The 20,423-nt window shown below is 44.4% G+C and overlaps 1 protein-coding gene across 1 annotated transcript in view; it reads left to right on the forward strand.

Moving 5' to 3' along the window:
- PPP1R36 (protein phosphatase 1 regulatory subunit 36) overlaps nucleotides 1-20,423 on the forward strand; it is a gene marked incomplete at both ends in the record, with an annotated part of 35,869 nt that overhangs the window by 2,098 nt on the left and 13,348 nt on the right. Inside the window, 9 exons of the mRNA XM_082000970.1 lie at nucleotides 836-916; nucleotides 1,614-1,735; nucleotides 1,858-1,924; nucleotides 2,843-2,941; nucleotides 6,574-6,714; nucleotides 12,577-12,616; nucleotides 13,977-14,173; nucleotides 14,261-14,449; nucleotides 15,700-15,759. Coding sequence (XP_081857096.1) covers nucleotides 836-916; nucleotides 1,614-1,735; nucleotides 1,858-1,924; nucleotides 2,843-2,941; nucleotides 6,574-6,714; nucleotides 12,577-12,616; nucleotides 13,977-14,173; nucleotides 14,261-14,449; nucleotides 15,700-15,759 — 996 coding nt within the window. The remainder of the gene's footprint in view (nucleotides 1-835; nucleotides 917-1,613; nucleotides 1,736-1,857; nucleotides 1,925-2,842; nucleotides 2,942-6,573; nucleotides 6,715-12,576; nucleotides 12,617-13,976; nucleotides 14,174-14,260; nucleotides 14,450-15,699; nucleotides 15,760-20,423) is intronic.

A 20,423-nucleotide genomic window follows, 5' to 3' on the forward strand; every position in this document is an offset into this window, starting at 1 on the left:
TAGGTGGAGGTCCGCAGACTGATGTTCCCTGTTGCTGCTGTTACATATGACCCTGTGCAATGGTGAGCACCAGAGGACTGCAGACCTTTAGGGAAACCACAGCTTTGCAGGGGACCAAGTGCATGTAGCTGTGCTTTGAATTTCTGTGGCAGTTGTGAACTAATCCACTTTATCATTTAAACTATTGGGGGAAAAAAACCCCCAACACCCAAACTATATCCCTCCTGGTCTCTTCACAAGTGCAGGGCAAGGAGTGCGGCGGAGTGTGGCGGCGGTGCATCAGTCACACGTTCCCTGCTGCTGCCTCCCTGCCCTGCCGGGCATTTTCCAAGCCTTTGTCATGGTGGAGCCAGGCTGCTCACCTCTCCTGTGGCCACACGGCTACTGCAGGTGCCTTTCATGGTCTCTGTCTCAGCAGCTCCAGCCAACTTCTCTGCTGGCTTTGGGAACGCTGCTGACTCTGCCCAGTAGCTCTCCAGGGAGAGGAGTAAGCTCCTGTCTTCAGCAGTCCCAAAGAAAAGCTCTGGAACTGAGCAGTTTACATTTAAAATCTTCTTAAAGCCACTTGTGACACTGATCGCTCGAAGTGTTTACACGGTGCAGTGCGTACGGTGGCAGCAGGCAGAGCAGGAAGCCCCGGGGAAGCCCCTTTTCTCTTTGCTTCTGTGTTCTCGAAAGCCGTGTCTCACGTGGGCCTCACCACATCCCAGATGTTTTCTTAGTGTCAGTTAGAGGCCAAAATAGATATGCCTTTGTATCATGGGATGTTGACCTCTTTGCACTGCTGCTAGTAATTTAAATTCATACTACTGCATGCTTATACCCTCTATTTCAGCTCCAGTCCAGCAGCTGAGGAAAAACTTAAGGAAGGAAGAAATACTCCCTTTCAGGAAATGCATGTCAAGACATTAAAGAGGTATTTCCATTTGACTAGCCTAGCTCAAAAAGACACATGATCCTTTGGGTGGGAATATTTTCATCCATTGTCTCAGGATCATGCCTGAACAAAACACGTGAAGCAGGAAGCCAGCTGTCATTTCAACAGCATGGATGAGTGGTCTGAACATAAAAACAGAGCCAGACATGCCTGGTGTTCAATGCTAGCTCAGGCACTAGCCTGGTATGACTTTGGTAAAGTCATTCAGCATCTTTGTTGCTGTTTCCAGATAGCTCAGAATGAGGTAATAATTCTCATCTACCCTAAAGAGTATTGTGAGGTAATTAATTCATCTGTGTAAGGCACTTCAAAGATTAAAGTATTATTATTATTATTAATTTTATAAATCCACAACATGGTATAGCTGACTTTCATCCATTACTTAAAACGTCTTTGATCTAAATAATATAGTCACAATTTATTATATTAGCAACTAAAAGAGCAACTCCAGACGCAACCTTAGAGGTGAAATGTCCTATTTTTCTCAACATCCCCAGCCTGTTTTGTGGTTATAATAGTTGAAAGTTAGTTCAGGATACCGGCCAAACACATTTCACTGCCTGTCCCTTTGAAACTGAGAGCAATGAATAGAGCACATACCAGGTAGATAATCTTAATGTTCTCAGACTGGAATTAACACTGTGTCCTTAAATGTTATGTATTGGTCAACCACTAGCATCTTCCAAGATGATTGCAGTGCAACACTCCCTGAAAGAAGGCTGGCTGACACAGAAGGAAAATTGCATAGGCTGTCAAAGTGGGTACAACATGAATATGTGACGTTGGATGATGTAAAATGTGAGTAATTGCTGGTATTTCGTTATCAGCAAGGCAGTGCCCAGACAAGTTAGAAAGCAATTGCTACTAACACTAGCAATTTTTTTGAGGTGATAGTGTTTTTTTTGTCTGTATGTTTTCAGATGCTGCTTTGCTTTTGAAAGAAGCAAATGAGTCACTTCACATGCTATCATTTGCCGCAGTTATGAGGTATGTCATTTAGAGTTTGTTTCAAGAATTGTGTGTGTGTAGCTGGTAGTGGAGGGACCAGGATGTATGAGAAGTAGAATATGAAATATCAGAGGTTTAAAATCTCTCACCTGTAAGGTTCAGTGGGAAACAATACCAAATGCATATTGTCCTCAACATGTGCTGAGAAATAATCCTATCACCTGTTTGAAAGCCTTCCACACTGTTACCTAAAGGAAGCCAAGAACTTGGGCCTAAATATCTGAAGGTTGTTATCCATTTTACTCTAAGTTAAACTCCATGTTAGCCAGCGCATCCACAACACTGCATGCACCACGAGTGCTAACGTGACTGGGCATCCGGGCTGCCTTCCTGTGCTGCTGCTGTTCCCGTCAGAGCTACAGGGATCGTTGTTTGCTGCTGTCACATACCAGCATTACTTCTCAATAGGCCAGAAGCGAGGTGGCAGCAGGCGGAGCATTATATCTCAGAGGCATATCCCTGAGATCATCAGGGCCATACACGGGCTGCATTGCCTTTGACTTAGGAATGTATCTGTAGACCTTGTTGAGCCTTAGCCATACTTCTCCTTTCAGAAGGGGAGATGTGTCCGAGTTGTCCCGCTTTTCCTTTGAATGTGAATGCCACTCTTCCAGCGTGTTCAGTGCAGAAAACATGCTTCTTGGAAGTATGTCTGGTAATATCCAATTCAATCCACTCTTCAGCGTGTTATTGGACTCTGTTAGTGATTCTCTAAGAGCCTTCAAAGTCTTAGTGTGGGGTGGAGTGCTTGCTACGAGTAGGTCTCAGCCATATAGCTAGTATTTGGTATAATGCAGGCTCTTGAGCAGAGACTTTGTTCTTTTTCATAGTGGTCTGATGGTGTCTATATCTGCAAATCTGCAGACTTCACAGTGACCTTTTCTACCTTCTGTTTAGGAATGAGAAGCTAGATGAGTTCCTCATGGCCCTGCTCTTCTACCTATCTTTTTACCTGGAAAAAATTGCTCTGGAAAAGAAATGCAGATCCTTGATTTCGTAAGTACAAGACTTCAGGGATGTAGGTACACAGAGCTTGCCCCAGAAAATCTGGGATCACAGGGCAGTCTTTCGTGTCAGAATCAGTGGGATTCTGCGTATGAGGAAGGACTGCTTGCTGTACTGGCCCAGTCTATATATAGAATACCAGGGAGAAAAAACCCTTGGTATCACCGCTTACATCTCCCGTCCCCTTGTCCTCTGTGCTCTCCAGGACATAGGCCCCTCTGACTATGTAGAGAGATAGATTTTCTGGGAGAGTTTGAACTCTGCTTTGCCCCAGCCTTGCCCTGAGCTCTGTGCACTGTTGTTCATGTAGCATGGCATCACCATAGTCTCCCTTTCAAAACCGTGGCTGGATCCAGTCCTGCTGCAATGGGGTCACCAAATAATTTGGCTCCTCAAGGTAATGCTGCAATTTTAATAAATCATTACTATTACCACCAACATTAAATCTATGTGAGTGCTCTGGATGGAATTACCATCCCTTAATGCCATTTCCCAGTAATAACATTAGCATCCAGTCATTTCTGCTTGCAATACAGAGCAGCAAATAGTTGCAACTGGGTCTGCTGGGTGTTAATTTGTGCTGTGGGTCACATTGCTTTAAGACTTCATTTCTAAATACTTTGCAAAGCAGGTTCAGATGACTCTTACGTGCTAGAAACATGTTACAACGTGAGGAATATATGCTAGGAAAGCAGTTCCCAAGTAAGGGTGTGTGACCACGCTTGCTACCTTGCAGAGTGGAAGTGGGGATGCCAGGGGAATAGTTTAGGAGCTGCTGTGTTGGAGGGTTATATGCCTTAGGAGAAAGCATTGCAGAGTTACAAACCATGATTGTAAGAAACTTCAATGACTTTCTGGAGTCTATAATAGTCTCTGAGAATTGATTGACCATTTTCTTAAAACACTTAATGATTACTTACTTCACAATTCATGAAGCCTTCATATAAAGAGGGGCTGATTTATCTGGAGTGAAGAAAAGACTGTTGGAGGATTACTGGCCTTAAGGAATTGATTTGTTCTACATCCATAGATTGACATGTTTTTCTTTCATTGTGCAAGGAATAATTCATGACTAAAGAAAACCATCAGCGTCATTTCATATACAAAGGCTGTAGGTTCAGTTGAGGTGCTCTGGGCTGCAGTTTACAAAAGGATCCCCTGCTCTTGGCTGGTAAAGGACAAGGAGGCGACTCCATGGGTGTACTGACTCTCCACTTCTACAATACTGTTTTAATTAGATTCATTATCTCCCCTGAAGGGAAGTGGCTTGCTTGTCAGGATTAACTGCATGCAGTGTTAACTTCAGAGAAGCTTAAAGAAGAGACACTTACCATGCAGAAGCAGGAATTCAGGATATTGATCTACTGAAGTATAAATACAAGGAAGGAAAATAAAATGACAAAAGGCAATTTTAGGTCCTATTTAATGTTGAAGTTCATCCTTAATTGTTTTAGCATCTTAGCTGACTTGGAGGAACAGGGAGATTATGAATCACAGTGTGAAGAGCTTTCTGGTATTGCACCTTTTTACCCTGTTCAAGACCTCTCATGTGCTATATTTCAAATCAAATGTAGCAAGGACTGTCTTTTACCTTCTGTGGAGTAAAGTTCTGTAATGGTCTTCCACTAGGAAGTAGTGGAGGCAGGCAAGAAAATGACTTTTTTTCTGAAGGTGAAGCTCCATGAGCTTGTGAAAGGGATTTTATAACCACATAATAGAATCATAATGACATAAAATTACACTTGTGATAAGAATCCTTGGGTTTGTGATACGCTGATGTGTTTGAGAGAATGTGAAAGAAGATTGCATAGCCATTTGTTTTCCTATATCTATCCCACATAAATCCCATGCTCAGGGCTGTTGCTAGTGGCCTGCTCAGGAAGGAAACTCCCGCCCCCTTCCTCCTAGATATAATTTAGTTTCAGAGGCTTTTTTCTTTCCTATGTAGTACTGGCTATGCGCCACAAATAGAGACAGACTGGAGGCAAGACATGGCAGTACCATTTCATGCTTCTTGTTAATGATACCTATAATTTCCTCCCAGTTAAACTGACAGACAGATTACTTGGAGACAAGGCTTGATGACCCACCTAGTCCTTTGTCAGCCCAATGTCCCTATATGACAGACACATCCAATGGCTGTGCAGTCCTCAAGCTGCTCTTCTTGTAGACCCTGTGTGATAACCCAGTTACACACAAACCAGTGCTGGTTATTCCTGCTCCTAGTTGGTGTGTTTTGGGTTTCCTGTCATTTGGGCTGCCTATGTGAGATGCCTAACTCATCTGTTGGGTCTGCTTTTGTCCACAAGGAGCCAGGCCTGATGGTCTGAATAGATCCTCAGCTGTCTTGAACCTAGACCATGTAGAAGTATCAGTGTCCACAGTGCCTCAAGAGAACATCTAAGACCATTCTGGCTTCAGAAGTTATTGCTTCTGCGCATTAAACTTTTTTTGGAAAAGAAAGTATTGGAATAGGTTCCTATCAGAGAAAGTCAGGATGAATCTGAACATCTTTGACTTGTGACTTTGTCTTTTGTTGGTGCCGTGCTGATCCTTCGTAAATCCAAGCCTGAGGCTTTCCTGGCTTTTTCTAGGTTCAGGAAGATCTTGTAACTAACTTCAAAAACAGCCAACCAGTTTTCCAGAGCAGCGGGCATGAGGCATTCCTCCACTGTGGACAGCTTGGGAGTGTTCACCTCTGAAATATGTGACTCTAAGAACAAAAACTCACCACCAGTAGATGAGACATGAATGGAACAAGGGCTATTATTTCTGCCCTGCATTTTCTTTCCCCTTTATTTTCTGTCTGTTTCTGCTTCCAACCCTTTCATGTCTTTTGGGGAAAAACTGCTGAATTTTATTAGCAATTATCATTGAGAAACACAGAGTAATTGTCCTAATTTATTAGAGGTGGGTTGTGTAGGAAGCTTTAGAGCTGGAGGCCATCAGGGATAGGACAGATAAAACTGACTGTCCTGAGTGTGAAAGGAGGCTGGTAACTTTTGGGCCGGCAGCACTCCCAGGCACCGGCAGACAGTCGGGTGGATTACAGGGGAAGCAGAGGAAATAGAAAGCTCTTTGGTTTGGCATTTCCTTAGTGTTTGATCTGAATTGGTCTAAAATACAGGCTTGTGGTGTCAGCCGTTCCTGCTTAGAGGCGGTCCCAGAAGCGCTTCGTGTGCCTTTTTGAAGAGGAGTAAGTGCTGTCTCTGAATGAGCCAGACCCACTGCTCCAGGTCGGCCGGTGACAGAGCCTGCGCCTGGAGATATCTAAGTGCACCTCCAGGGCTTTTATGCAGTCTGCAGAAAGGGTTCATAAGCTATGCAGGATCAAAGACAGCAACTTGACAGGCTGTGAGCATGCAGGTTATATGTTGTGTGGGGCAAGCAAGACTGTTTGGGCCCAAGCCCCAAGCCTCCTGGCCCCACCGGCATTGCCAAGCTCTGCTGGAAGCATCTGAGCCCAGCTGTGCTATAGAGGGGACCTTGATGGTGGTGTCATGCAACTCATTGGTTTATGGGCCTGAAAACCACACTTACTTCTCAGGAACAGTCACTCTTTCTAGCGTCTTCTGTCCAGAGCACCTTCCCTGAAAAGTTTTTTCCCTTTTTGTTTTGAACAGGACTATGATATTTTTAGAGAAGAAAGAAATGGACGATGTGTTGTCGAAGTTAGCGGTGGCCAGGATTCACCTTGCCAAGGTGTACTGTAACCTTATTCTCGAACGAGGCATGGCATGGCAGCACCACATGCCTGGTGGAAAGTAAGCCAATCCCTTCTGGGGACTCTTGCTATGTCAAGGGCCGCAGCAGCCCAGGGACAGGGTCTCTGTTGAGTGACACAAGTGAATGCCCAAAGTAATAAATGTCTCGTTAGCCAAGGAGTCACAGAGGGCTAAGGGATCACAACACAGAGAAGTGTCCTGATCTCCCTGTAGCTCTGTCTCATCTCATAACCGACTCCAAAAGTGTTTCCGGTGAGCTGTTGCCAACTGATTTGGCCACAATGAGCAGCAGAGCTCTGGATACCAGACTGGAAAGCTCTACCCCCTGGTATGCAGAAATGTTGCTAGGTATACAGAGCAGGAAACTTTAATGGGTTCAACATGAAAGTCAGCAGGGCAAGAATCAGTGCCAGCCCTGGATCTTACCCCTGCCACTTCCACTTAACTAAATCTTGAAAGCAAATTGTTATGTACCTGCTGGTTGCCACTGATCCCTGCATGAATTTCCTCTTATGCCAAGTCTGAGATAGCATAAGACTAGTCTAGTAAGTGAAGGAGGCCATGTTCCTGAAGGGCAGCAGGTGAAGGGAGTAGAGACAAGAAGTTTTGCTGAGGCATTGAAAGTGTAGTACTCCTACCTCTGAATGGGGAAGATGGTGCATGGCTTTCTCAGAGTGGTGGAGACCAACTGCTCTTGAGATATGATGATCCCAGCAGTGAACTGAAAGGGGAGAGAAACCCCTAGTGGGGATTAAAAAAGAAACTGAAGAAGGTAGGAGAGGATAGGAGGGTGTTTTAGAAGGCAGAGAAACCAAAGGAATGATGAGGATGAGAAAAGGGGAGTTTTAACAGGTGATGAAGGCATTGTGGTTTCACCCTGGCCGGCAACTAAGCACCACAAAAAATGGTTAGTGGAAGGAGAATGTAATGACAGAGAGATCATACACTATGCTAGTATTAGGGACTCTTTCCTCAGCCATGTATGTTCCTGCACAATGTTTCCCTTCCCTGGCAGTAGAAAGGAGCTGGCAGTCCCCACCAAGCTCCCCAGTCCCATGGGATCTTCTCAGAGCAGTTTCAGGCAAATTTTTTCAGTCAGTTGGTATGAAACTGCTGCCAGTCCCCCAGAGGAGTCACAAACATTCACCTGCCTTCCTGCAACACAGCTCCGGGCAACCTTGCTCCTGGCTGGGGTGGGGGAACCTGAGTTTCCTTCCAATCAAGAGGAGAAGGTAACCTGTGAAATGATGAAGTCAAAGAGGAGCTGAAATTGCTGTCCCAACAGGGCTTTCATTTTAGTGTGCCCCATCCCACAAGGTGCTGGACCCTGAGAATTAAGAATGTGTTCCCTCTGTATCCTGGCACATCTGCATTTCACCAGGCACTCCTGGAAGCTGCCTTCTCTGCCAAATCCCTGCTTCCAGATTCCCATTGAGCAGAGGCATCCTCTAAACCTTTTCACTGGTTGGACAGGGAGGGTCATGACTTCATTATTTCATTATTTCTGTTGGGTGGCCCTAATGTTTGCAACTTATGAGACTCAGTTGGAGGAACTTATTGCAGAAAGTAACTTGAATCCAAGAACTGGATGCAGCTGGATAAAAGACCCTGTTGTATACCCAGCTAGTTAGCTCTACTACCTCTTCACTCACTCGTATTGTCTGGTGGATGGGTATGTGCAGAATGGAGGCAAGCAGGAGGTCTAGTGGCAAAAAAACACCAGCATGGGAGTGAGAGCAGAGAGCTGAAACAAGAAACTCTGTTCTTTAATATTTTGATCATGGTGGGGGTTAGAGGCTGGCATTGGGTTGGGATGTTGGTGTCCAAGCTGTGAAAACACAAAAGCTAGAAAAGAGCTGTGTCTTAAAGCCTTCATGATATAAGGTGATGTATGAATCATAGAATAGTTTGGGTTGGAAGGGACCTTTAAAGGTCATCTAGTCCAGCCCTCCTGCAATGAGCAGGGACGTCTTCAACTAGAGCAGGTTGCTCAGAGCCCCGTCCAGCCTGACCTGGAATGTTTCCAGGAATGGGGCATCTACCACCTCTCTGGGCAACCTGGGCCAGTGTTTCACCCTCATTGTACAAAATTTCTTCCTTTTATCTAGTTGAAATCTACCCTCTTTTAGTTTAAAACCATTACCCCTTGTCCTATCACAACAGGCCCTGCTAAAAAGTCTGTCCCCATCTTTCTTATAAGTCCCCTTTAAGTACTGGAAGGCTGCAATAAGGTGTGCCCGGAGCCTTCTCTTCTTCCGGCTGAACAACCCCAACTCTCTCAGCCTGTCCTCACAGGAGAGGTGTTCCAATGAAGAAAGACTTCACTGAGTTACTCATAGCAGGGTGGTGGTAGCTGATTACAGCTGACTTCAGAATTAGGCTAATGCTGAGCATGTTATAATATATGGCACTTCCCATACCATACTGCAATTATATAAACATAATCTTTTCCAGGCTGACTCAGTTTAGCCTTAAATGTTATCTGGATCCTCCCAGACCATTAGATGAATTGCCAAGAACAAGAGCTAAGGGACAGAACTGATTAACACTCTTAATTACAAAAGATGGATAGGAATTTTTTGAGCACACACGTTTTTGGATGGGAAAGGTCTTTGTCAAAATAGAAACTGTGGGAAGGGTTACTTTTGATGATTTTTTTAACTTGAAAAATGTTTAGATTAAAAAACTGAGAAACTATTGATAATGTACCACCCCCAGTTTTACTATATTTTCTTATAGCCCAACTGTGGGTTCATGATGGTGTTGAAGCTTCTGCTTTTCACTCTAATTCACCATAGCAACATTTTAATGAAATCTTATATTAAGTTGGTAAACTGCATTCCCTTCCAGATCCGCCAAATGTTTATGTGTTCATATGAAATAATTTATTCTTCATGTAAAGGTTTCCTCTGAAAGTTTAAAAAGGGAGGCTTAGGTGGGGAACATCTTCATTTTAACAATTTACATGATTTGTAAAATACAGCATTAAAATCCAATCTTGATACTATCCCAGACTGGAATTTGAGAGAGTTCTTCCAGACCTGTTATTTGTTTGTGTTAGCATTAGTCCTTTTGTGCCTCCAACGCTGAGGAAGGAATAGGTGTGTCTGGCTTTCTCCTTTTAAGTTGATGGGGGTTGTGCAACCTTTTTGTGGTGCCAGTTTCCTTATGGGCATTTGTCATAATGGGAAAAATACAGAGTGTTCCCAAGGCTGCATGCATCAATGGCACAAACGCAGTCGAGCCAGCCCTTACTGATCCTTGAAGCTGGCTTGATCCATGGTCAGTTAGTCACAGCGGTGGTGGAGGGAGCACCAGAAGCATTTCTTCCCCATGTGCCTCTATGCACAACAGTAGTTCCTGTAGATGTCTGAAGCCACTATCATCTTGCATCCAAACCCCACGCTTACTGCCTTGTCTGCCCTTGACTGTACTGTCCTCTTTTACGCATGAACTCATCCCGTCTCCCTTACAGCTATGAGAAATCAATATTACTGTATTTCTAGAAGGCATGATGTTTTTTTCTCACTCATTCACATTTCTTACAAGTCCCATCCTGAATCTTGTTGCAAGTGTGATGTTTTCCTGACCGTTTCTGTATTTTCCTAGGTAATTAGCAACTGTGCCCTAGACACGGGAGGTGCCTCCTAGTTCAACACTTATTTTAGGAAACTTTACTTCAAGCAGGTCTCTTAGCTTAATACCTCACCTGAGGGAAGAAGGCACTGGGACAAAGAAGGGTGGAGACCCCTGTCCTTATTTGACTGTAATTATTAGCGTTATTTTCTGTTGCTTACCTAGGTTTCTCTGCTAAACTAGGGACTAGTTCTAAGACACTGCGTAAGCTGTGTAATGTTAAAAGGTGAAGTTGGGTTTCATATTTAGGTTTAATAAGATGGGGTCACTTTAGGTTTCTTTGCTCTGGTATTCTGAAGACAGAATACTGTGCTTTACCAGAATTAATAAGGAATCACAAGCATCAGCTTTGTTCTGGGAGTTCTGCTTTGGCAAATGGCAATGCCATGCTTGCAGAGTCAAGCTTCTTTTCCCCTGCACAAAATGTAAAGTGTCAGCAGGATTATGGCTGGTGGGACCAAGGTAGGGAGACACATGGTCTTCTTGATCAAAAAATCAATAAATAAAAGTCAGAAGATGGTAAATAGAGCTATAGGACTGAAAGGTATTATCTTCACGGTCTGCTCTACATTAATGTTTCTGGGGTGATGGTAGCTGCGGATGCCCTAGATGTATGGAACAGTTGATGTTATCAGGAAGACAAGGGACATGTCAGGAGTGGGTAAGTTGATGCAGAGACACTTTCCTGTGCATCTGGCAGGACCAAGCCAGGTCTCTGGGGAACTGTAGGCTAGCAGGGAAAATTTGCTTTCATTTCCATGAGACTGAGTTGTGCCATCTCCAGGAGAACTGAATGGCTGCTGGAATGTGTGCATCACCCTCTGCTTTAATGGCCATTTCCATGATGGACAGTCATTTGGCTTTGTGTGAGAATCCCAGGGTTCAAGTTGGTGGTGAGAGCATCTCTCAGGCTTCCACTGGGCAAATTGTTGCTTCTTTAACAAAGTCCCTTTGTCAACCTGCCAGTTGACACGCCCGAGGAACAGGATACCATCCAGAGGGACCTGGACAAGCTCAAGAAGTGGACCTGTGTGAACCTCATGAGGTTCAACAAGGCCAAGTGGAAGGTCCTGCTCATGGGTCGGGGCAACCCATAGTATCAATACAGGCTGGGGGATGAAGGGATTGAGAGCAGCCCTGCCAAGAAAGATTTGGGGGTACTGGTGGATGAAAAGCTGCACGTGAGCCGGCAATGTGCGTTTGCAGCCCAGAAGGCCAACCGTACCCTGGGCTGCATTCAAAGCAGCATGGCCAGCAGGTTGAGGGAGATGAGTGGGTCCAGAGGAGGCCACAGCAATGATCAGAGGGATGGAACACCTCTCCTCTGAGGACAGGCTGAGAAAGTTGGGTTTGTTCAGCCTGGAGAACAGAAGGCTCTGGGCAGACCTTATTGCAGCCTTCCAGTACTTAAAGGGGGGCTTGGAAGAAAGATGGGGAAGGGGGGGCCTAAAAAGGCAGTTGTGATAGGACAAGGGGTAATGGTTTTAAACTAAAAGAGGGCAGATTTAGACTAGATAAAATGAAGAAATTTTGTACAACGAGGGTGATTAAACACTGGCACAAGTTTCCCAGAGAGTTGGTAGATGCCTCATCGCTGGAAACATTCAAGGTCAGGTTGGACGGGGCCCTGAGCAACCTGCTCTAGTTGAAGCTGTCCCTGCTCATTGCAGGGGGTTGGGCTAGATGACCTGTAAAGGTCTCTTCCACCCCAAACTATTCTATGATTTTATGATTATATGATTCTATGATTCTTGGGTATATTTTACAGTTCTTGGAGATATATCAGGCGTTTCCTTCCTGGTTTTCAAGTTTATTGTTTCAGCATTGGCCTGGCTTTGTGCCCCCAGTAACTCTGCTCATTGCTCTTCCAGTGATATCAGGAAGAGTTTTTTTATTGACTTCAGTGGGAACTGGATTAGATCAGTGCTGACCACTTTTGAGAGGCCCATGCAGAGAGCTCCGTCTAGATAGCATAGCAGGGGAGCCTTGTCCGCTCATCACATCCAGCTTTGTTCTCTGTCAGATTTAATTAACTGAGCCATACAATATTTTGCATTTTCTCCTTCTGAGGCAATGCAGAACTCCTGCCTTTCTCTTGGACAGTGGGTCTCCGCATGCTAGTAATGAGGATCTACCAGCAACAACTTTATTGCCCTGGTGAAATGCCAGCTTGGCATAGCCCCATGAGTCATATTCAATGCTCTCTCCAGAGAACTGAAAGGACAACTGCTGCTATTAATTTTTTGCTCTTGTTCACTGCCTTAGGAGAAAAACATCATTGCAGAAAGATCGGAGCTTCTTTGAGGTAAGAAAGACACAAAGATATACAGAGAGTGTGACTGAGCCCAGAGCATGTCCCTCCCTTGCACATCCAAATGCTCCTTTCATGTTTGGTTTCCCCAGTAGCTTTCTTGTAAGACAGAATACCTAAAATAAAATTTTACCTCTAGGGCCTGGATGTCCCTGTAAAATATCATCTCTTTGCCCTTCAGCCAAGCCTCTTCCCCTTGGAGCCCTCAGCTGGGGAGTTTCAATCCCTCTGTGGCTCTCAGTCCTCAGGCAGTTCCCACCACAGCCTGAGGTCCCTCTGGGAAGTCTGGTCTATAAGTTTCTTCTCATCATTGGCCTCACAGTTTCATCTCTGTAGGTAAGAAATTTTACAGCCTTCTTTTATTTCCATTGCCCTTGGCCTCATCATTGGCCTCACAGTTTCATCTCTGTAGGTAAGAAATTTTACAGCCTTCTTTTATTTCCATTGTCCTTGGTGACATTTCTAGATGCCAATAAGCTCTTCTGGCCTGCAACATACAGCTCGATCAGCTATTTATGAGACTCACTATGCAGCAGGGCTTCAGCAAATTAATGCAAAACAGCTGCCCCCAAATTACACTTTGTACTTCATAAACTAGGAAGCCTTTCCTTGAAAGAGGGTAACTATGGAGTCAATTCCAAGGATACACAGCAGTCCCAACGATGCCATCTTTTAAAGAACAGACTTAGTAGAGATTCGTTTTTTTGGGAGTTGATTCAGCTTGTGCTAGGGATCACAAATGTTAAATAGGAGTGAAAAGTGAGATTTTGTTTTTTTAATCAGCAATGAGACATGTGGGGGTGAGATGTGATGAGTTCATTTTTGGTAGTAATATTTTCTGTGATCATAATGCTGTCATTCGGGGTGGGAATTTTCTTGTCTACCTGCAGCTGCCCAAACAATAGCTGTCCAGTCAGACCATGCCCTTCGGCTGTCTTGACAGTCAATGCAGAAAAGAGAAGCTCAGCCAGAGGGTGAATTGTTGCCTCTTGAGATAGATGCATGTGATAGGAACCCCCACAGAATGACTCATCCCATCAGTCTCTTTCCATTGATTATTGAGGGAAACTGGGTGGTGATCTCAGGTTGTCTTCTTAGTTTCTAGCAGCAGGACTAAGCCAAATTGGTCAGAGTTGAGCAAGATGAAATTCATCTGAGCGAACTCTTGTTTCTAGCCGCATCTGCCTGCATACCTTTAAAAACCCAGTCCTTTCAAATCTTCACCGATGCATGGTAAAGTTTGATGCCAAATGGTTGCAGGCGTTTTAGTGGAGTCATGCCAGCCTGCACTCTGGGATGCAGTGGGACTCTGGGCCTTTTCCCAGTGAAAAGGGGACCTGTGTTTTCAATTTAGGGCTTCTACAACTTCTGCAGCTATGTGGCTTGGCTTGTGTTCAGACGGAAGCACTTCCAAGTGATTCGGGAAGAAATCGGCAGACTTCTTTGCTCCAACATGTTCAATCCCGCCTTAAGAGACAGGAGCAATGCTGACTTGCAGAAAGCAGGAGACCGGACTGCTGATGCAGATACAGTGCGGTTGCCATATCTGAGGTAGACATTTGACACATTGGTGAGTCCTTAGGGAACCTGCCTTGTCTGAATATACTGAGTTAACACCTGCATTTGTTTTCTTTCAAGAAAAGTCCATGCCAAGCATCATTCCATAAACAGCATGGTTCACCAGTGCTCACCAGTGCTCAGCACGCTGCTGCCCTTACCAAAGGACAGTGCTCAATATCGCTCCCAGAACCACTTCTGCCGGGGCAGAGACCCTCAACCCTGCAGATGTGATGGACTGCCGGACTTCTCAGAATTGTTCACTACCAAGTAAGGGGCTATTTCTCTGCATGAACAGATTTGGTAGTGCTATGAGGAAGGATAGCGGACAGCTAGCTCTTCCTCATCAGGAGAGAGGCCATTGGACTGAGGACTTGGTCTACACGGGAGTTAGAAAGGGACCGGAGTATAGGCAAGACAGGCATAGGTGAGCCTGAAACTTGCAGATGTAGTACTCTTGGTTAACTGATGGCAAAGCAGCTACTGTCCATCGCAGTGCTTTGTTAAGACTCAAAAGTTTTCTGGGGAAAGGGAATATGCTTTAACATAAATTTGAACAAAAATTAATCAAAACCTCTCAAAATCAAAATGGGATGTTTATTTTTTTCCCTCTTATGATTCACTCTGATTTCTTGTTTCTTCTTGGCTGTTACTTTTTAATAGTGTTCTGATCAGACATTACTGATGTACTTTATTCTGACAAAGTAATTTTGTTACTACATTGTACTTTTAAAATATAATTTCAATTGTAATAAAAATAGAACCAACATTTTCAAGCCTGAGTATGCCATATGAGAGGAGTTCCATTCTCCATCCAGCCATGGTTAACAGAAGCATTTCTACAGTACTTTTTAATGTGATAACTCATATAAACAGGACCACCGTAAATCAGTTTTGCTCTGTTGAAGTGTATCTAAGGCCCCCTGTAAGACTTTCCCGCATAATCTTCTTTTTTTGGCCTGGAAATTAGAATTTGAGAATTGCCTTAATTTGTCTAGATCTTGCAGAGTTCTGTCAATCCAATGAATGCTACAGCACTGTACCTACAAAATCTTTGGACATATCTACAACACATGACCAGCAAGTCTGGTATTTCTTGAGAGTGTGACATTTGCTACAAATGCACATGTAATTGTTTTGTGCATGCTTTGGAAGCTGGGTGCATCCTGAGCATCTTGGCTTTATAGCTTATGCATAGAGTCATGTAATTCCTATGCAGTAGGGCCAACCTTTCCAGGAAGAGCTGAGCTTCACTTGGATGTGTGCAATTCACGTTGTGTGCATGCACACTATAGACAGAAACATGATGTGGTGTGCAGGTGCTGAGTGTACAAGCATGGTTATTTGTTTTCCCCTGGGGGAGAGCCGATAGTCTCTGCATAATGTGTTATGCACAGTCCAGGTAAAGGAGGCAAGGTTCCTTCCTGGTTTACCTAGGAAACAGCACAAATCTGTCCCCCTTTCTCCTGTTTTCCTTTGCTTCGTTGTGTCAAGCAGACTAACATGATGTTTTCTAACAGGGTGGGCATCATTGGGGCGCATTGTAGTGAGTTGAAATCTTTTATGACCATGCCTGATGGGCCAATGGAGGAAGAAGAAGAGGAGAAAGAGGAGGAGAAGGAGGAGAAAGAGGAGGAGGAGGACAAGGAGGAGGAAGAGGAAAAGGAAGAACAAGAACAAGAACAAGAACAAGGAAGAATAACAAGTGTTTTCTCCATCCTGACAAATTACCTCAGTTTGCCACCTCTGAGAAGCCACCGGAACAGGCTTGGCAGTCGGAGCACCGTCCTCACAAGAGCAATGGCAGAAGGCGACTGTAATCAGAGTAACTAGCAGAAGTGGTATCTTCTCATGTTGAGTGGCATGGTTTCACATTGCTAAGTAAATCACTTTGAAATTGCAGCTTCAGAAGCCTAACTCATTTGTCAGTGGGGTAGTTTACCACACAAGGGCCTGGACTGGGTGACTGGACTGTAATTCCTGGTTCTGTCACTAACTATTTTTCCTTGATCTGAATGCCTTCGTTGCACCATTTCGAAGAAGATTATTTTACTGACTTCATTTGGGAAGTGCTTTGACACCTGCAGATGAATATGATTCTTGATTTTAATGTCAACCCTCTTTTTCTAAAGGGTTAGCAAAACAACCAGGAGACATGACTTACTACAGTCTAAAAGTTGCTGAAATTCTGCTTTTGAAGGAAGTTACTCTGGAATCTTTAATATCTTGTGTTTACTTCTTTTTTTTTATTTCCATCATCTCTCATTTTGTTCTCAGATATAGCTAGCCTAATTTATGACTCTTTGTGAAATAAGCATAGCAAAGAGGAATGCTGTTACTTAAAATATCTACCAAGTCTTCATTTAATTTTATCTTTTTGATGATATGTGTATATATATATTTCTTTTAATCATTGATTTTACATGATTGGGAAAGCAGATCTTGGATGTTAAAACTTAAAATATGCTGTTGGGATGTCATTATCTTTAAACAAAATGAATTCGTGGTAAGAAATGGTATCATTTTACCTATAAGTCTATCTGAACATGCTAATCATTAGCATCAGGAGGAAAATTTAGGATGAAATCCTGACTTTGTCAGAGTCAGTAAGAATCAATGAAAAAAGAATGCATGATTCAACAGTGGAAGCAAACCAGAAGAAAGGTAATATTTTCATTATTGTTAAGAGGAGAAATCTGACACATTAGTGATGGTTTGGAAGGTTTTCATCAAAATATCTCTATGCTGGATAAAAATAATGCAATTTTCCCTTGCAATGTGTGGTTCAGTTTTTAAAAGGATGAAATTTTGCAGCACAATTATGATGAGAAATGGACTTCTTCTGGAGTAACCAATAGTCCAGGGACTGGTGGGATGGCCCTGCGTTGCCGTATTGAGACAGACACTTGAACTGCAGATTCACAGCTATTATTTAGTCTCTTCACTTAGACTGTCACATGTTATATTAATGCCTAAGTACCTTTGTGGCCTTGGCTTCTTTTCCTTGTGTCAGGTGAGTCCTTTTACCACTGTACAAGGCTGTTGTGGCCTGCAGCTTCTCTCTCAAGCTTTTCATTAGCCATCTGTTCTGGTACAGAGCAAAAATATTTAAAAATAGCCTCTTAGAAATTTTGAGGGATGGAAAACACGTATTCTCTCCCAAAGGAGAAGAAATATAAAAAATATATTTAGAACTGTGTGCGAGACTGCTATATCTTCCTTATATACATGATGTGGAATGGTACACTTTATTCAAAATTAACATTTATAGGTTATACATTCATTTTGCATAGGCAGGATAGTGCTCATATCATCTGAAAAATGGTGACGAGACCTTGAGACGGTGCTTTAGTTGCAGGTTTTCTGAGATCCTGGCTGGGCCAAAACATCTGCAAGTGCCGTTCCCGGCTGCGTGGGTGACTCCTGTATGGTGCACACCTGGCCAAACACGCAAGAGGCAATTGCTGGTATCGCTGCCCTGCAGCAGCATGGTTTCGCTACCAAATGGTGCAGCAAGACGCTTGCTAATACCTGGAGCTGAGGGAGGCTACAGCATAGCTTCCTTCTCTTGCTCGTGGGAGAAACCTTTCAGTATCTGCATTAGGAAACCTCTACATGCCAAATGATGGATACAACTTTGTCTCTCTAGCTGTGACACCAGGCCTTCTCTGATCTGTGGGTGGACATCCCAGTACGCTCGTCCTTGCAAAAGCACCCTGCTTTGCCATGGCAAGCAAAGAGGCGTTGTATGGGGCCTTAGAAAGAGCATGAGGGAAAGGTGTCCTTTGCCACGTCAGTCCTGCAGGGCAGTGTAGATTGTGGTACGTGCTAATAACTGGGATTTGTGAACAGTCCCAGCAGTGCCTGGGGCAGAGATTTCACAGAGTTGCACATGTGGCCTGTGGTGGGCCCGGGACAGCAGGAGAAGACCAAAGGGTGAAGCACGCACTCACGTAGGCAGCAAAGCTCCTGGATGCAAACAAGCTTTTTGTGCACTGTCACTTCCCTACAGGGTCTGTGTCACTGCAGAGAGGAGGAAGCGCTGAGCACCTACCAGTGTTGCTCAAAAGCAGTCAATGAGCTACTCAGACCGAGAGATGATGTTCAACATGCTATGTTTGGCCCTCTCCAGATTCAGGGCAGGTTTCTCACAGTCTTCTTAAGGGGAGCAGCCCCATGGAGCTGCTTTCTTGTAATGAAATAGTGAGCAACAAGTGACTGCTTTTGGCACGCCATTTCCCTTGGACAAAAGGCAGCTCTGGACCAGGTATGGTCTCTGTTACTTCTCTTTGCACCTAGAACATGCTGTCTGGCTCACTCTGCAGGAATTACCTGTGTAAAATCTGATGGTCCTTGTGAGTTCTGGTTTTAAAGCGCTGTGATCGTCAGCCAAGCCCTCAGCCATGGCTTTGGGTCTAAGCCTTCTGTGGTAATCTAACAACAACCTTGAACTTTCCAGAAAGGATTGAGAAATACCTTGAAGTGCAGATCCTTTAGTCAGCAGAGTCCTTTCCAGGGCTACCTTCTCAGCGTTAAGTGTCTCCTTCTTCTGAGGTAATGTATGTCTAACACAGACAACCCATGCTTGTTTAAGCATGTAAGCAAGGCCTGGCAGCCTTTCACACATGACAGTGAGTCATCCTTCCAGCAGGAGAGAGTGAGTCAGAGAGGGCAGTTGACAAGCTTTATTTATCGGTCTCCTGTTATTTGGCCCAGGAGGATTTTACCCAGAAAAACCCACCCTTGTTAATGACAGGCAGAGCTCAAACTTGTGTCATACGACTACTGGCTTTTTTTCCCCATAAGCTTTGCATGCAGTTTCATATCAGGAAATCATGGCAGGCTGGCCTTTTCCATGAACTTTTGTTTTTAAAGGGGTTCTGAACATGCCAGCTATATTGGAATAACTTGCCGGAGCTAGGGTTACCGTAAAGAGTACAAACTCAAATGCCTCCCTGTGATGAAAAGAGCCTGGCAGGTTCTGTGCAACAGGGTTTATAGAGTTCCCATTTACTTTCTTCTCTGAGGGGTGCTTTGCTCAGAGCCTTAATTGAATGCTGTTAGCATGGCTTGGTGTCTTGACTGGCTTTTGATTATGGTTCTGCCACTCATAGGCTCCATATAGGGTGTGTCAGGCTTTCCAGTTGTAAGTGTCTATTTTCAGAAGTTATATTGCTCTGTTATAGAAATTCACGCCAAGCAGAAAGTTGGCAGGAAACATCGCAACTCAGAGATGGAAAAGGAGACAGAGAAAAAAAATCTGCTTGATGATTAATTAAGGAAACTCTGCCCTTGGAGGTTTCAGGCTTTCCAGCTGGGAGAGAGATGGCAGTGTAGCAAGGGGAGCCATCTAGTTGTGGGGTGACCATACTGTGTCGTTGGGTGTCTTGAGGTATGGAAGGAAGCTCAGGCCCATTCTACTCATGTTGCAGGGGGGTTTGGAGCAGTAACCTCTGAAGGCAGCAACCACGTAGTAGCAGGGCTACAGGGTTCAGCAAATTCTCTGTGAGCCGGCATGGCAGGACCTGGAGGTCTTGCAGGTTCCTTGCCTCTGGTCTCTCTGGTTCAGTCCTGTTCTTCTTGTCCTGTTAGGGGCCAGTGTCTGACATACAGGGAAAAGTGAGGCTGTCTGAGCCTGCCCATTTTTCTATGCAAAAGAGACAGGCCAAAAGCAGCATCTCTTCCACAGGTTTTTTTTCCATTTTTGCTTGGACTCATACAGGCAATTTAGTAGTGTTAAGCCCCAATGAGATCAGCGTACTAACACCCCTGTATGCATTCAAGAATGTGGCTCTTTGTTACTACTCGTCAAGTGAGGACTCCGTGGGTGCTGCAAGTGGTGAAAGATGCCATCGTGTTTCCTGATCCTGCCAGTGTCCCCTTTCTGCCTGGCGCAGGGAGGAATATTTTTTGGTCCATCTTCTTTCCCTTCTCAGATAGATAGACAAAACACTCCATGAATCTTTGACAGAGCTCTGAAGATGATTCTTATTGCTCCTGTTTGTTCTGTGGCTCATCTCCCTTGCCCTCTCAAAGCCAAAGCTGCACCAATCAACCAACCTTCCAGCCAAGGAGGACCAACAGCAGCTCCTTCGTACAGACAGCTGGCACCATCACCTCACTTGCTCTTCACCTGGGCATGGGCGTGTTGCTTGTGGTGCCTCTTTACCTGCAGGTATCCTGGGGGAAAGAGAGCAGCAAGTCAAACTGGAAATTGGACCAGGCAGTGATTTGCAGTAGGAAG

Source organism: Phaethon aethereus (assembly GCF_964289735.1).
Source record: "Phaethon aethereus genome assembly, chromosome: 5".
Classification (NCBI taxonomy): domain Eukaryota; kingdom Metazoa; phylum Chordata; class Aves; order Phaethontiformes; family Phaethontidae; genus Phaethon; species Phaethon aethereus.